General features: G+C 26.5%; 1 protein-coding gene across 1 annotated transcript; it reads left to right on the forward strand.

Moving 5' to 3' along the window:
- The first annotated feature begins 541 nt into the window (after window positions 1-541).
- On the forward strand, window positions 542-13,957 carry LOC135924341 (low-density lipoprotein receptor-related protein 12-like). Its single transcript, XM_065459399.1, has 6 exons — window positions 542-707; window positions 11,765-11,918; window positions 12,268-12,341; window positions 13,444-13,599; window positions 13,753-13,860; window positions 13,950-13,957. The coding sequence occupies exons 1-6, from the start codon at window positions 542-544 to the stop codon at window positions 13,955-13,957; spliced, it is 666 nt and encodes a 221-aa protein (XP_065315471.1).
- Window positions 13,958-19,487: the final 5,530 nt, after the last annotated feature.

Here is a 19,487-nt window from a genome sequence, read left to right on the forward strand (position 1 = left end):
TATTGACCTATTCTGTTATTTTTTGGATAACTAACAAATTGCATCTTAACGATAATGGCTCATTATCTTTGTAACAAAATATTATATATTTCTATGCCCTTTCTGTGATAATTTTAAAATGGTGCCCGACATAAGTTGTATTAAATATTAATTATGTATTGTAATGAGAGCTCTGCAAGTCGACAGGAAGATATTTTATCACTTGGTCCGGACTAACCTTAATATTAGACTATTTCACCCCAGACCGAACTTTTTACATATCTGAGCCAAACTCAAACCTTGACTAAATTAAAATAACACTAAAATTTATAATTTTCATCCAGCACATTTTTTACTATTTCCTTGAGAGATAGATAATTTCAATTATACTTTTTATTCACTAGAAAATTTTGAACCTTATTTCAAAGACCATTTTGCGGAAGACATCATATCTCAAGTTACTCATTATAATGGTAATAATTTTTCGCGACCAATTATTTCAACGAATTTAAAAAATAATACTTTAATAAACGATTTATCAACAAAATTTCAATCTGAAAATATGAAATGTGGCAAATTCATCAAAGATAAAAAATTTGGAATAATACAGTCTCCCGGCTATCCATTTAATTACGAATCATCTCTCGAATGTGTTTGGGTTATCAGGGTCCAGAAATACTGGAGAATATATATGAGAATGGAAGAATTGGATTTAGAAGGAGGATTATGTATGAATATAAATTTTATCTGCTATTATATTTTTGATTAATCAAAATTAATATATATATATATAAATAAAAGCCCTTTCCAATATTTGTAAGTTAGTTTGTTTAAAACTTAGCTTATAATAAATTGAAAAAAATTTCTGAAAAATCTATGAACGACACACAAAAGTTGATCATTTTCAATATAAGTCACCAGACTTAGATTATAGGTTTACTGCTATTACCATCTGCCCATCTAATTAGTAATGAATCGGTTAAAAAGATTATGACATAAAGTGTCTTTTATCTTTGATTGATATTTTCAAGTTAGCTCTGATTATTTTGGTATTTTTTATAAAGAACTTTTAATGAATATCATTTAAAAATCTACACTTAAAAGGCATATATATCTTAATTACAATTCTATAAATGTTTTTATTGATGATTTATTCAAATTTAATAATAAAAGTGAGCCCCGACTAGTGGTGACAAAATTATCATTAATTAAATGTTATTAAAAAATAATATGTATATTATATTGTTTGATGAATAAATTAATTACTAACTAAATTGAAACATTATTAAATTAGTGTAATTCTTAAATATTTTTTAAAGATATTATTATAGTACATAAATGTAAACGTCCATATGTTTTTCCCAGCAGTGTTATATTTTTTAAACTTAAATTAATTTATTTAATGAGTTTTTTTAAAATCTGAATCTAATTTTGCCTATATTTCCCAAACAGGTCCATCATCTTGAAATTACTTTTAGCTTAAAAATAATTAAATTATATTTTCCATAGTTTTTAAAAAAAATATATTATTAGGAAACAAAATGGAAAAGGGGGTAAAATGATTGATTTATAAAATTTTCATTCATTTATAAACTTGAAATGTATATTAAAATAAATCTACCTTTTACAATCATTAATATCCCACTGAAAAAATAAATAACTAATTTTATTGTATCACAAAGAAAACATAAAATCATGACAAAGAAATCTTGAAAGTCTTGCTGCTTTCTAGCAAATCCAAATAAATGACATTATATTGATGTTTGACATGTATAACATATAACATTAGATATTATATTAACTAATGTAGTCTACGAATCTACATTTAAACATAATTTGATTGACATTGAATATTATATAAATTTATTTATACATATAATGTAAAAATGTACAATTACAACAGGCCCCATATTACATCCCCCCCCCTCTCCCTCAATTACATATTTTTTCATATGCTTCCCAAATTCTTCATTTAGCTTGTACAAGCAGGGTTGCCAGATATTTTTCACTTGAAAACGCGAGTTTTTATTTTATAATAATTTATGAGGGCATCGCCCCCATACTTGTGGGCCTTCTGCCAGGTTAATCGCTATAGCATACTCATCTAAGTTAATATGTTATATAATATAATAAGATTCAAGACAATATTAAATTTAATATTTTTTATTGATTTACTAATAATATTTATGATGTATTATTTTCCCATGTTTATAAATAGAGCATAATATTAATTATGATAATTTAAGGAGGCAATAAATTTTCCATCAAAGTTAAGGAATGATAATACGGTGTTCACATTTGTGATAAAGAGGAATCTTAAAAAGGTTTTACGCGCGTTTCGTTTTATTTTTATTTAATTCTATTGATATTTATTAATTTTCAATGTTGTTTTTTGGCCTTATGATTTAAGATATGTCTAATATAGGGTATTAATCGATAGATAATCATAATATTGCAAATGGAGTCAATCTCTACCTCTTAATGGGCGAGTCTAGGTCTGTGGGGTCAGGAAAAAATATCGATATGGGTATCAAATAAAAGCTAATTTAAATATCTTTTGACTGAAAGTATTTATTCTTGGTCTTGATGGGTATGATTTGGTCTGAGGGGGGGGGGAATAGAAGGGGGAGTGGAGATTAAAAAAATTATTTTTTTTGATATGGGTATCAAATAAAAGATAGTTATAATATTTCTTTATTGTAAAATAATATTCACTCATAATGGGAGAGTCTAGGTCTTGGGGGTCAGGAATATTTTTCAACATAATATATCGATATGGGTGTCAAATAAAAGCTAATTTAAATATCTTTTGATTGGAAGTATTCATTCTTGGTCTTGATGGGTATGACTTGGTCTGGGAGGTGGATTTATTAGGGGGGGGGGGGTAAAAAGTAATTTTTTTGATAAGGGTATCAAATAAAAGGTAATTAAAATATTTATTTATAAAAAAAATTATCACTATAAGTGGGCGTATCTAGGTCATGGGGGGTCAGAAATTTTTTTATAAACACAAAATAACGATATTGGTATCAAATAAAAGGTAATTAAAAAATCTTTTGTTTGTAATATTAATCATCAATCTAAGTGGGCGGGTCTAGGTTTTGGGGGGTCAGAAATATTTTTATAAACACAATATAACGATATGGGTATCAAATAAAAGGTAATTAAAATATCTCTTGTTTGTATTAATTATACACTAAATAGACGGGAGGTCTTGGGTGGTCAGGAATGTTTTTATAAACGAAAAATATTGATTTAGGAATTAAATAAAAGGTAATTTAAATATCTTTTAACTGAAAGTATTTACTCTTATTTAAAAGGGCTCGACTTGATTTGGATTGGGGGGGGGGGGGGTGAAATAAAAAGTATTTAAAAATCTTTTGATTATATTAATTTTATCAAATTTCTGGAGGCTACATTTGAAACGATCGATTCACAAATTTTACTATTACATTATAAATATTTTAATTATTTCAGTATAAATTATTACACTTCTTTACAAGCAAATCATTCCTATTATTATATTTTTTTCAAGACATATTATCAACACATATTTTATTTGATTTGGATAATTGAAATTTGAAATATAATTTTGAACAATTATTTATTATTTACACAAATAATATTTAAGTGACATTTTGTCACTATAATTAATGCCATTTTTAAAACATTGGCATCTCATATTGTTGCAACCTTTTTGGAAATTGCATTAATTTACAATAACCATAAGAAGATGTACTTCTTGATGCTGTTATTATGGAGATGGTCTTATTAAGAATGGTTAAATTTTATTGATTTGTGAACGTTCATTTTTAAAAATTGGGAATCAATTTTTCCCAAACTTAGTTCCAACGCATAGTTTCTCCCCCCCCCCCCCATTTGGATAATTTTGGCTTCAATATTTTAGGGCATAGATTTGATCTATCATATTTATTTATTGGGATCAGTACGTGATCCACAATAAATATTTTATTTTTTTAATTTTATTTTTGTATTGTCTCTATCTATTATAAATAGGTAATAAACGAAGGCTGCCTATCTAAAACTTTTTCTATGCTAATGCCTATTGAGTTTGTGGTATTTTTATCTTGCCATAGTATTGTGTTGCCTATTTTATATCTCCTTCTCTCCGAAAGAATATATTTAATATTGTAAAATGATTCGTAGGAATTCCCCATTTTTATTTTGTGAGCAATAATATTGCCTCAGGTTCATTAGTAGTATTATTATGGTTATAAAGCAGATATAAAGTATTTGTGCAAGTCGGATTAGAAACTGTAGTGAAATCTAATTTAAAATGAATAATATATAAATATGAAGAGTTAAATTAGTAGGTTAGAGTTAGTAAACTATTCATTAATTTTATTACTTTCATGAGAAAAAATATTAAGTAACAATTCACTGACATTATAAGAGCTTGGTATGGAATGCCTACTTAGAGTATAATTATTGCAATCATGTGATATTTTAATTACCTTTTATTTGATACCCATATCGTTATTTTATGTTGAAAAAATTTTCCTGACCCCCCCCCTCCCCAAGACTAGACCCGCCCATTTTTATTACAATCAAAAGATATTTTGATATCAATATTTTTTATTCTTTATCCCCTCACCCCCCTAGATCAGGTCCTACCCATCAAGACCAAGTTCTACCCATCAAGGGCAAGAATAAATGCTTTCAGTCAAAAGATAATTAAATTTGTTTTGTTTGATACCCATATCTATGTTGATAAATATATTCTGATCCCTCCAGGGCCTAGACTCGCCCAGTGAGTGACAATTATTATTACAATCAAAAGATATTTTAAACCTTTTATTTAATGCCCATATCATTATTTTGTGTTTATAGAAATATTCCTGACCCCCCCCCCCCCCATGACCTAGACCCTCCCACTTAGAGTGATCATTATTACAATCAAATGATTTTAATTACCTTTTATTTGATACCCATATCAAAAAAATTATTTTTTACACCCCTCCCCCCCTCCCTTAGGCCAAGTCCTACACATCAAAATCAAGAATGAATACTTTCAGTCAAAAGATATTTAAATTAACTTTTATTTGATACCAATATCGATATTTATGTTGAAAAATGTTATTGACCCCTTTAGGCCCAAGACCCACCCACTTTGAGTGATTATTATTATTACAATAAAAATAATTACCTTTTATTTGATACCTATATCAATATCTTTTATTTTTTACCATATCCCCCCCCCACCTCCTAAATCAAGTCCTACCCATCAATACCAATATTAAATGCTTTCAGTCAAAAGATTTTTAAATTAGCTTTTATTTGATAACCATATCGATAGTTTGTTTTGATAAAAATATTCCTAACCCCCCAGGCCTAGACTAGCCCATTAATGAGAAAATGTTGACGTATAGTTGAATAGATCTTTTGTTAGCTATCGATTATACCCTATATTCGACATATCTACTTTCATAAGCCCCCCAAAAACTTAGAAAATTTAAAAAAATAAAGCAAAACGCGTGTAAAACGCGTTTTAAATTAAGGTTATTCTTTATCATGGTTCAAAGTGATAATACCGTATAGTTCTTTACCCTTTAAAAAATTGAATTTTTAAAGGGATCCCTTTAAAACCCATGATGATCCCGGATAGTTCCGATCCCTTTAAAAATGACGACATATATAAACATTAAAATTTAAATATATCCTAATTATTTATAATTTATTATTTAATTTTGAAATTGAAATCTATATTTTCAATTTGTATTATAATCCTAAATCATCTGGCGTAAATTATTTAAAATGTCATCGCAAATGCATATACAAATCGATGTAAATTAAGATAAGAATCAAATGGAAGACACCCTAGAAGAAAATGTTCTTGATAATAATAATAGAAATTTTCCATTTCCAAAATTTGAAAATATTTTCAAATTAATGTAAAAACAAAAGGTGGCTACAAATTTATTTGTTCAAACTGTAAAAAATATATCCACAAATAAATTTAGTAGCTATAACCTCAAAAACACTTAAAGGTAATTGTCATTTATAAATCTAATTGTATTTTTATTTTATAAGAATGCTCAACAGTTTTAAAGAGTTAGAAAAACATCTTAATAATTTTGGTATAGGGGAGACTATATTCAAAAAGACCAATTCATTTCAAGTTATATTAATTATTTATATTACACATGCCAATATTTCTGAGAAACTAGGTGAGCTGATAAAGTTATCGTAGATTTTATAATTAATACAATTAAGCCAGTGTCATTGATTGATAATCCATCATTTACCATGTTGATTAAAGCTCTATCCCTGGTACAACAATTTTTTGTCGCCAGATATTAATGATTGATATAGTAAACAATGATGGCCTACTTAGAACCATAAAAACGACTTCCACTGATAATATTGAGGATTCGAATATGATAGAAAATCCCCTAGGCGCGTTTTTTAAATCTAAAAATACAAATGAATATTTTTGATAATTTTTCCTATATTAAAAAAAATATATAATTCAGTACTACTGCCTTGCCCGCAAGTGCTAGTGTTGAGAGATTATTTAGTAAGGTGAAATTTATACTTTCTGATCGTCGCTCTAGACTTGGGGAATAGTATAGAAATGATTTTATTATTAAAATGCAAAAAAAGATATTTTTATTACTATAGTCTGTTTACATATTTTTTTATAATCAAAACTAACATATTTAAATATTTAATTTTATGTATTAAAATAAAACAAATTTATTTCTAAATTTTTTTATAAAGAGTAGTCTAAAAAGTAGTTAAAGCTACTTTTAAAAATAGCTAATTTTAAAAAATAGTAGCTAATAGCACACTACTTTTTTTGATTGATAGCAATAGCGGTAGCACGTGACAAATAGCGATCGCGGTATCTGCCTTTGTTTCTGGTGCCAAAATATTTTGTATTATTTTAAAGCCTTTTGTTCTGCCACATGAAAATATTGATGCAATTTTAGAGCCAGGAAAAAGTGTATAAAATAGCTTGCTTGAACAATCTGTACATATAGCTATGGGAATGTTTTATGGAATGATATATTTCAGCCATAACAGACAAGGTTTCATTCTTAAAATATTTGGTTACGTATGATTATAAAAGTATTGGTTCTAGATTGTTCATTTGTCAGTTTATGTTTGTTAGATTTCATATGTTTGATTATATCATACTATCACTACGGCTTATTGGAAAGCGTGATACACACATACTACATTTTACAGTCGACTCTGAATGCTGCTTTAACCATTCATATTTTTGTTCCCAACTTTTATTATAACTTACCTGCTATATTTTCTTCTTTTTTGTTTGTTAAGGTTTCAATCTTTCATCTTGAGAATTCCTTTATTATAAATTAATTTTACTTAATTATTTTATAAAAATGATCATGAATCTAATTAATCAACTCTATCAATTAATGTTTTTAGATATTTCTTAATTTAATTGTTAATAAGCTTTAGCAATATCTGTCTAAGTTAAATTAGGCTAATTATAATTTGATGTGAATGTACAATTAATTTATTTCATAAAAGATTTTACAAGTTTTAAAACTAAGATTTATAAAATCCATAAAATAAAGTTATTTAAAACATTTTACTTGATAAACTTTCTTTAAACTGAATTTGCGGGTAATCAACTCAATATCTATTTATACATTGTTCATGGAAAATTAATTATTGATCAATGAATATGGTTAGGTGAACTATTAACAAATACTACAATTTTTTTTAATATTTTAAAATAAAATTAATTTAAAATTTTATATTTGTTTTTAAAAATATTTTGAAAAAATTCAAAAAATTTTGAAAAAACTTAAAAACGTGAGAAAAAATATGGGTTCTAACATGAAAATTTTGATTTTTTATATATTTTTTAGAACAAACTTTCCACTTTTATCACATTAAATACCCCGTATAAATTATATATTTTAATAAATAGATCAACATTTTACAATCCCTAATATCCCACTAAAAAGATCAATAAATAATATTTTTCCATCACAAAGAAAACATTAAAATCATGACAAAGAATTCAAAGTCTTGCTGTATTCTCACAAATCCAAATGATTGACATTATGTTGATGGTTGACATGTATAACCTATAATATTGTCATGAGATATTATATAATACTAAATATGTAATCTACGAATCTACATTTAAACATTATTTGATTGACATGAGATATTAAATAAAGTTATATACATATATAATGTAAAAAATACACAATTATAACTATATAATTATTAAAAACAAAATGATGAAAAAATTATTATTGAAGTGTTAAACTTTTTGCAGAATAACGATATATGTCATAACAAAATATGTAAAATGTTCTAAATAAAATACCCCATACCACTTAAAGAGATCTAACATTGGCATAATCAAGGGGGGAGTAGGAAATCATCCCATTCTCTTCCCAGGAATGGAATATATCATTATTATCATAATTTTTTTTAAAATAATTGAAAATAATGAATGAGCTACAAACCTATTTGCGATTTTTTAATATGATATGCTATTTAATGCAAGATCGCGTCAATTAAACCATATTATTTGAAATAAATTATTTGCGATTAAATGCAATTTCAAAAACGCCAATTTGGAAGCAATTTAATTAATAAACCAAAACTATTTTTGAAACGTAATCCAACCAATGTCCTTCAGAAAGGAGGCTTAAATCCTCCATTAAAATTTATGAAGGGAAAAACAACTCAAAGTTCTCCTTCTACCTTAGGATATATGATTGCGAAAGAAATCACCCGATTCAAAAATAAATATTTACATTATCTGAAAAATATGTTATTATATTAATGATGATAGTAAAACTTGTAAATTATATGATTTATATAAATAAGGATATGTATAAACAGGGGCGGACTGGCGACCTACGGCCTCATGGGCATTCATAAAGGCCTCATTTATATGGGGCTTCGCCCCCATACCCCCATTATGAGGGCCTTCGGCCCGCTTTTGCCCGGTCTTCGACCGGGTTCCCTTATATGGCTTCTTCGATTTACATGATTTTTATTACTTCTTGTTACATTAGTAACGATTTTATTTTAATATATTGTAGATAATGAAGGTTTAAGCTATCAATTTAAACTTTTACTTTATATTAATTTTTATATGAAACATAATATTATATTTTATATATTTAATATTAAATTGATTTATTTTTGTATATATAAAGAGATCATTATTATATAAAGAGATCATTATTATATAAAGAGATCATTATTATATAAAGAGATCATTATTATATAAAGAGATCATTATTATATAAAGAGATCATTATTATATAAAGAGATCATTATTATATAAAAGAGATCATTATTATATAAAATTTTACTAGTTAACTTTTGAAAATAAAGAACTTAATTTAATATTTTAAATCGATTCTATTCCTACGTTCAAATCAAGCTATCACCCCCGCGTGTCGAATACTTCTTATTTTTGAAAATAAGTTTAAAAGATTTACATTTTTAGTAATAAAAGAATAGTATTATACGATAATCATATATTTTATTTTTAAAAAATGTACATCTAAGATCATATTCACTACCAATATAAAATAATAATCATTGCACATATATATTTTATATCAGATTTATAACTATATTGCATTATAAAATAAAGCATACATCACATGTTAAATATAAAAAATACATGCTCAATATATCAAATCAATTAATTTTACACATAAAAAATTATTCAGTTATACAATATTACAGCGTATAAAATTGCTGCATATATAAAATCAGGCACCGATCATATTGTAAATAGATATTATGAAATTCAAATAAAAGAATTGAGGAAATATATAATTTTTACGTTAATAAATCTCTCATTAACTTTGAACCTTTGCGCAAATATACAAGAATATCTTCTAGTTCAATCTGCGCTAATGGTTCTCATCAACTGACATCAATAAAAACGCTTCTAATTTTTATTGGTCAATATTAACTCTCAGCTTATTTTTATAATTTTTAATTTACTAAATGTTTTCTCGCAATTAACCTGCATAAATGACAAAGTTAAAATGTATTAATATGTCAAATATAAATTAGTGTCACTTGTATGCATATTGCATCTTTTAAAAATTTCATACACGCATATTAAACACTTGTTACATTTATTATCATCACTGAGTTATTATCATATTTTAATATTCCATCTTCTTCATTTGACTCCTCACTTGTACATACGATCATCGTCCGTTTCATTTAATTCTGCTACCAAATCTTTGAATACACTGGCAAATGAATATTATTCGTTACGTAATTTAACACTCAATATATATATCTTTACTATTTATTTCATCAAAATGTCTAGGGTGCAAATATTGCACATTTAAAATAAACTTCGCAAAGAGACGTTCCGACAAGGTGTTTATAATTTGATGAATTATAGGACGAAATACTCCGAACCTATAAAGATCAATCGATTCTTGAGGACGTTTATTTTGGCATTTGTACTATATATTCTCTTCGCTCGTCCTATTCGATTTTTTTAGCAGAGTATTCTGTATCCTGATACTCTCCGGGAGCTTTAAATATTAAAGTGTTTCATTTAAATTAGAAGCCATTTTATTGCTTTATTTTGAATCGATGTAATAATCGATGATACAGAAGACTTAGCATCTTTTATCATTTCCCATGCTGACAAAGTACCTAATTTTTTAATTTGAAGATATGACAGTGACCCAATTATTTCTAAAATTTCCTATATATTATAGCAGTACTTAGAGTCTAGATTTACATAAATTATCATGTTTTTGTTTCAAATGATATATTATCTAATATAAATTGAAGTGCATATCGTTATTGGGAGAAAGCTCTCTTTACCATATATCCTCTAGGGGTTTTTCACGTACCCACCACCTTATCTTACCTATTTTTTGCAGCTTTCTCAACTTATTTTGGCCAGATGAATTATTCTGTTTCACCCAAGCATCCATCCATTTATCTAATTCACCGACCTGGATTTTATTTGATTTCAATGTAAGAACAAGAAATGTTGGCCATATTATTTCTACAATAAATCACTGTATAAAAATGTAATATAATAAATTAATCAAAACTTAGCTTTCACTCCACTCAAACGGAAGCGTTTTTACTTCATTTAAAATAAACAAAGAAAAGAACGTGGTAATGATGTATAGCGTCAAGCGACGTTACTGATATTTTATGCATAAAATTATAGTAAACGACATGACAATTGTCAAGGAAGATATTCAAATCATAGAGATATCATCAAAAATAAATAAATGATAAGTGAAAATAATGTGAACATAATAATATATTTTTTTTCTAATCGGCCTCTTTTTTGATATTTTCCTCTGATCGGCCTCAAAAATCGACATTTTCACGCGGCCTCGTGGGCAAAATGCCCACCTGGTCTTATGGCCAGTCCACCCCTGTGTATAAATAATATAGTAGTAAGTATTCTTTAAATTCTAGAATACTCGCAAAATCGGATTTTAAATTGCTTAAAAATTCTCAATAAATTATTTAAAGGTGAATAAATTACACATTGCCGAAAATAAAAAACACATTGACCCTCCGTCCCTCATTATTTCTTTCCTTTCTTCCTTACATAAATACGAAAAAGGAAATTTTTATTGTCAATAATTTTTTTTTATTTTAATATCATGTTTTAAAAGATTAAGATTATTTCACAAAAGGTCAAAATTTTAAGATGGATTGAGACCTTGCTCTCCTTAACGACCACATTGTACATTCGAGAAATATGAAGCCTTACAATTTATATAATTATTCATTTAAAAAATATGTATAGCGGGTTGTAACACAGCGAATGTTAAAATATATGACGGCTACAAAACATTAATTTACACCGATATCGCGATTCTTAATATGTGCGGAAATATAAGATATTTTCAAAACGAGTATGATAGGTCATTTTTGACAGATAGGAATTTAGCTGTTGTCAGGTATAAAAGTTTATAATTTAAAGTTTTTTAAATTTGATAAACCTAGTTTTGCCAAAAATGTATTTTAGCATATGTAGAATTACTTATCCTATAAATTTCAGATAATTTCGCCATAATTATTTGACTCTTTTTTGATAATAATATAAATTAAAAGCGATTCAAAAGTTCTTGGCAGCAAATGTGTCCGAAATTTAAAGGCTAGGTACACTACACATACTGAAATACGTTTCCGAAAAATGTAATCTTTCAAATTAAAAACAAACCCTCAATATATAATTGAAAGTTGGAAAAATAACAAATTTATCGCACCTTTGCCTCTATATTTATGCAATGTTAATATATATTACAGATTTAAAACATCCCCCGAAGCGAAGGGCATCAATCCAGGTTTCAAACTAAGATGGGTCATGGTTTCTTTAAATGGTATGATGTATAGGGGAGACCGGGGTTATAGATGTTTTATGGCTATATCCTTGTAACTTTTTATCTTTTGAACTTTATCTCAAAGTTGGACTCAATATCTATTTTTACGACCTTATCCCCTTGCAAATATACATTTATTGGATACACCAATCCAATGATCAAATTGAAAAATAAAGTTATTGAACCTTCTTCTATCAAAACTCACTCATATTTTTGGATTTTTGATTTATTATAAATTAAAAAGATATCTTAAAGAAAGTTATATAAATTTATTACAATTTTACATGCAAATCTTTTATATTGATTATTATAGCCAAATGTATATTTCTTTTAATTAGATTTTTGAAAAAACTGTTATACAACAATTAATCTAAAAACCTAACCCTAACCCTAACTCTAACCCTTATTATAGCCAGTCAACACCAGATAGCCCCTCATCCTCATTATATATATGGCTATTCAACACCAGGATATGGACATTTAGGACAGAGTTTGGCGGCTGAAAGATTTGAAGAGCCCCCTCAAAATTTTGAATTTTTATTTTACAACACTAAAAAAAGTAAGTTATAGTGAAGGAAGATAATTTAGAAAATGTTATCCAAAAAAAAGTAATAATGTTAGCTTAAAGAAGAAAATTTTGTATAATGAAAAAAGGTAATTTTGAAAATAAAAAATTTTTTTGAGCCCACTGAGAAGATAGTAAAGGCTAGTGACGCCCCTCGAGTTTGGGTTATCTGGTCTAAAAATCTAGTTTTGTATAATCTGATACTTAAAACCGATTATACAGTTTTAATTTCTATTTAAATATGAGTAATATAATAGTATTATATAGTAATAATAGAAAATTTCTATTAAAATAAATTTTCCGTTTTTAAAGGTAATGTAAAAACTTGCGTATATAACCCTAGTCTCCCCTAAGCTTTTTATTGCATTAAAATTCCGATATGTCTATATTTTATGTTTGGTGATATATTTAATCATATTTTCTGAAAACACGTTTTAGTTGTGCAATTCTTAGAGTTTGAAATAATAATATAAAAAAGGACCTTTTTAAAAAATTTCCCAGAGTATTACTCATTATCTATCTTTATATTTAATTTAGATTCATGTACGGGAATCATTTGCAAAAATAGTGAAGCCTGTATAGCTAAGAAAACTGGTCCTTGCAGAACACCTACAAAGTTTTGTGTACCCAAATCTTTGAAGTGCGATGGGGTACAACATTGTCCTGGGTCGGATAATTCTGACGAGTTTAAATGTGAATTTATTTATTTTTTCCTTTGATTATAACAAATTTATGAATATCTTTCACAAGAAAAATTATTGTAGCTAATTATCCAATACATATATTTATCAATATTCATCAAAATAATTATGATGTTATATTTTAAACTAAAAATTATATGTCAAGGTTATATGCAAACTCTCTTATTATTGGCAGTCTGTGTTCCTATTTTAGTTATCATCGTCATCTCAACTGTTTTAATTTCCAAAAAATATTATAACTTATGCAGTACTAGTAAGTCAAAAATTATTAATGATAAATCATCGGATGAACTCCAAAATATTAATAAATATGATTCATTGCTAATAGCTAATATTCATAAGTTGAATAGTTTACCTTGTAATCTTCCCAAAACGGACATCAATAGCTCTTTGTCGAATGATTGTAGTAGAGCTATTAAAGTTAGACTTCCTGCAAAATCAAAATTTTTTGGATGGTGGTCATTGTGTCGAAAATCGCCCAAAGCCAACACTTACCTTAGGTTTCCTTCTATAAATTATTTTGCCAAAATACCCTATTCCAATAGCGAAAACTTGTTATGCAAGTCGGTGGCTTTGAAAAGCGAAATCAAGTTTATCATATATTTTATAACAAATTCATTCTTTCTGTTTTTTAAAATGACACACATATATATTTAAAAAACAATTAACACTTGATATTTGATTTACAAAACTCTTGTTAATATAAATAAATTTAAAAAAATGGCTAAAAAAATTTTCCTGATTGATATTAAGGGTAAACTGTTATTTAATCGACAAGTAAAATAAAACTATTACTCAAATCAAATTATCAAAGACTATCTATTATTTGATTAGAAAAATAGAGGAAAATTGTGCGAGACTATTTAAACTCTTGTATTTACCTATCTTCTGATTTAAAAATATGAGAAATATTATAAATTCATTTAATAAACATTTAAACAAGAGAGATCTGTGCAGGCCCCAACAATTACGAAAATTTTCCCGTTTCCTCTTTCGGAACAAGTACATCTCATCACCACATATTCGATTTTTCGCCTAACTCTGTTCAGAATCCTTCCTCAGTTGGCTTCAAAATGTATGTCGCAAATTTTAATTCGCTCCCACCAAATTCGATTCACACGATTAGAGGAATTCCGACAAGAGTGTGACATATATTTTTGATCTTATTTTAAAAAATATTGGATATTATTTATAATTCATCTTAATGTATACTATTTATTTTTCTTGCTACAATTTACCCTGATTTACATAATATTATTTTATAACTAGATATATATTAAAATGAATTTGCTGATATAAGAAAATTTTTGTAATTTAAGTTAATCAAAGGTTGGGAGAGTGGGGTTAGGTAACTTCTTAGCAAACCACAAGGTTTAAATTTATCCTATTATAGCTTTTATAAGTATGCATCTATAGGCTTAAAAATATATGAAATAATTAATTATTAAAAATTTTATTTAAGAAATAAAATTTAGATGTCAAAAAAATTTTTACATGACAAAATTGTAATTTTTATTAAGTTATATTATCATTTATATATATAATTAAATTTTATAGCAAAGTTTTAATCCTCTTTTATAATTTGAGAAAGTTTTATGAGTATTTATTTTGTCTAGATATTATTTCAATCATGATTAATCAATATAGAGCTTGCGCTTGTTAAACCATACACGTCAATTATGTCAGTTAATATGAAAAAAATAAAATCTCGGAAGGAAAATTTTATGGCTGTGTATAATTAATTGATATTCAGGATTTTTGCTAAGAATCCATAATCTCTCCTTAAGATCTTTATTTTTATATGTCCAAAATGTTTATTAAATTAACCAAAATTAAGTTTCGATTTTTATATATAATTAGCTTCAATTTAAAAGTATATTATGATATTTTGAACATAATAAAGTAAAATTCTATACGTATCAATATTAATGAATAAAATGCATTTCAAATCATTATAGCCTAAAAAAACCAATTCCCTAACCCTCTATTGGGGCTTGTTGAGAAAAATTTCAACTATTATATAAAATAAAATTTTAAAAATATGATAATATTCATAAAAATATTTATAAGGATAGTTATAGATATTGATTCATATATTGTTTTTTATAATATCTAAATAAACACAGGAGTTAAAGCCAATTTTGCAAAAATCGGTTCAACTACTACCAATTAGTGTTGTTAAAAAGTCGAGTTCTTACGACTTGCTCGAGTCGTAGTCGTAAGAAACGGCTCCGACTCAAGCCGATCAAGGAGCCGAATGAGCCGACTCACTTAGTCGGCTCGTGTAGTCGACTCGTTGGGTCTGCTCAATTTTTTTGTTTTTTTATAAAATCTGGTAAATTGCTAAATTTTGGGAAAATGATAAATGTGAACAAAATTATAATAAGAATATGTTGTTTTAGTTTTTCGTATTTTTTTGGCATAAATGGGCTAAAATAAGTATTGCTAACATGTTTAAATAAAATTTTAGTGAAGATGTACCCTAGTTAAGTGACAATTGTCATAATCGTTGTTTTTAAAGTTTTTCGAATTTTTTTGACGTAAATGGGCTAAAAAAGCATTGCTAACATGTTTAAATAAAAATTTAGTGAAGATGTACAGTAGAAAAGTGACAATTGTCATAATCGTTGTTTTTAAAGTTTTTCGAATTTTTTTGACGTAAATGGGCTAAAATAAGCATTGCTAACATGTTTAAATAAAAATTTAGTGAAGATGTACCCTAGATAAGTGACAATTGTCATAATCGTTGTTTTTAAAGTTTTTCGAATTTTTTTGACGTAAATGGGCTAAAATAAGCATTGCTAACATGTTTAAATAAAAATTTAGTGAAAATGTACAGTAGGAAAGTGACAATTGTCATAATCGTTGTTTTTAAAGTTTTTAGAATTTTTTTGACGTAAATGGGCTAAAATAAGCATTGCTAACATGTTTAAATAAAATTTTAGTGAAGATGTACCCTAGATACAGGGTTTCTTATTCAAAATAAGAAAATCATAATATTTTTTTAATTTTTTGTCAATTTTCCTTAAACTTTTATTTATTTCTAAATTTTTGCGATTTCTTTATGTTTTTTTTCTTACTGTATCTTTTCTCAATTTATTTCTAACCTTTTGCGATTCTTTACTTTTATTTTTCTTACTATATCTTCTCTCAATTTATAAATTTAGGTCCATTTTTTTAACAATTTACGTTTTTTTTCATCGTACATACAGATATAATATTCTTTTTATGATTTATACATTTTAATCTTTTGCATACATTTTTAACCTTTTCAATCTGGTCATTTTTAATCTTTATTTTTTTGAGCATTTATCTATTATTTCTTCTCATTTTTGATAATTATATATAAAGTTTTTGGCAGACAATATAATTAAAATTGCTAAATTATATATTAATCGTTTGGTTTACCTTAACTGTAATACCAAACGATATTTAAATTAATAAAAAATAATCATTTTTAAATTCTTATTTTTAAAACGCATTAGAAAATTTTTATTATTTAAAATAATAGGGAAGACAGACTAAATAAAATTAATTTTTTTAAGTATATTTCCATGGATTTTAATTCGAGTTATTTATATTCAGTTGTACAATCATCACAGTCCCAACAGGAAATTGTATAAATCATAAAAAGAATATTATATCTGTATGTATGATGAAAAAAAACGTAAATTGTTAAAAAAATGGAATTAAATTTATAAATTGAAGAAAAATAAATTGAGAGAAGATATAGTAAGAAAAATAAAAGTAAAGAAAATCGCAAAAGGTTAGAAATAAATTGAGAAAAGGTACAGTAAGAAAAAAAACGTAAAGAAATCGCAAAAATTTAGAAATAAATTAAAAAGGAATAACTAAAATAAATAAAAGTTTAAGAAAAAATTAAAAAAATATTATGATTTTCTTATTTTGAATGGAAAACCCTGTATCTAGGGTACATCTTCACTAAAATTTTATTTAAACATGTTAGCAATGCTTATTTTAGCCCATTTACGTCAAAAAAATTCGAAAAACTTTAAAAACAACGATTATGACAATTGTCACTTTTTTACTGTACATCTTCACTAAATTTTTATTTAAACATGTTAGCAATGCTATTTTAGCCCATTTACGTCAAAAAAATTTGAAAAACTTTAAAAACAACGATTATGACAATTGTCACTTTTCTACTGTACATCTTCACTAAATTTTTATTTAAACATGCTAGCAATGCTTATTTTAGCCCATTTACGTCAAAAAAATTCGAAAAACTTTAAAAACAACGATTATGACAATTGTCACTTATCTAGGGTGCATCTTCACTAAAATTTTATTTAAACATGTTAGCAATATTTATTTTAGCCCATTTATGCCAAAAAAATTCGAAAAACTTTAAAAACAACGATTATGACAATTGTCACTTTTCTACTGTACATCTTCACTAAAATTTTATTTAAACATGTTAGCAATGCTTATTTTAGCCCATTTACGTCAAAAAAATTCGAAAAACTTTAAAAACAACGATTATGACAATTGTCACTTATCTAGGGTATATCTTCACTAAAATTTTATTTAAACATGTTAGCAATATTTATTTTAGCCCATTTATGCCAAAAAAATTCGAAAAACTTTAAAAACAACATATTCTTATTATAGTTTTGTTCACATTAATCAGTTTCCCAAAATTTAGGAATTTACCAGATTTTATAAAAAAACAAAAAAATTGAGCAGACCCAACGAGTCAAATACACGAGCCGACTAAGCGAGCCGACTCGAGTCAAAGTCGTTTTTTCGACTAGAAACTAGGCTCGAGTCGCAGCTATGTCGACTCGGCTTAGCCGTTTAACAACACTACTACCAATCTCCTCGATTAATTTACACCTATACTTATTTTTTTTGAGAATAATTCTTATACCAGAAAATAACTCAAAAAGAGAAGAGTAACTAGTTTCACTTAAGCGTAGAATAGGTTTAGTCAAGAAGGACCTTAGAAAAATGTTTTTAAAAATTTGGTTTAAATATTGTAACTTGTTTTTCTTTTAAAATCAGCCACCCGAGAAATAACTTAAAAGAAAATGATTAACTGGATAGATTGTGTTATTATATTTTTTAAATAAAATTTAATATACTTGTCTAATTTGAATATTAGATTCCTTTATTTTACCTAAACCACTTTTTGGGGAGGAGACGGGCCTGAGCAAAAAGTGAATGTCACAAAAATTATTTTATTTATGATCCCTATATATATCTTTCTTAACCCTTTATTATCCTCCCCAACATTTAAATTAACATCAGTATACATTACTATATCTGATCTGTAAAGTTAATGTTCTTATTTATTTAGATTCTACAAGAATCGTGGAGGAAAGGTAAAATATATAGATATATTAGTAAAATAATATATTTTATATGCAACCCTCTAATAAGTTCCAAATATCTAACCTATATTAAGAATAAGAATATCAAAAGAGCTGATTGTGAAGATTCCCATGTAATTTTTAAGATGAAATATAATACATGTGTACTCTTTAGTCTGAATTTTGTGGTAAGGGAAACCATTTAGTAGATGATGGAAAGATGCTCTTACATATTATAAATACATCATGCATTGTTATAATATGCGTATCAAGTCAATTCAGCGAAACTTTTATCGCGAAACACTTTTTCGCGAAACTTTTATCACGAATGTCGTTTATCGCGAAAAGTTTTTATAGCTAAGGTAAAAAGGCGACACCAATTCTGCGAATTTATCTCCGCGAAACATTTATAGCGAAGACAATTTCGCGAAGCCATTGTCGTGAATTTATTTCCGCGAAACCTTAACCGCTAATTTATTAGAGCGAATACATTTTAGCGAAACATTTTTCTCGAACTCGTTACAGCGAATTTTTTATCGCGAATATG

Source organism: Gordionus sp. m RMFG-2023, chromosome 2, assembly GCF_954871325.1.
Source record: "Gordionus sp. m RMFG-2023 chromosome 2, tfGorSpeb1-WG-v2, whole genome shotgun sequence".
NCBI lineage: Eukaryota > Metazoa > Nematomorpha > Gordioida > Chordodea > Parachordodidae > Gordionus > Gordionus sp. m RMFG-2023.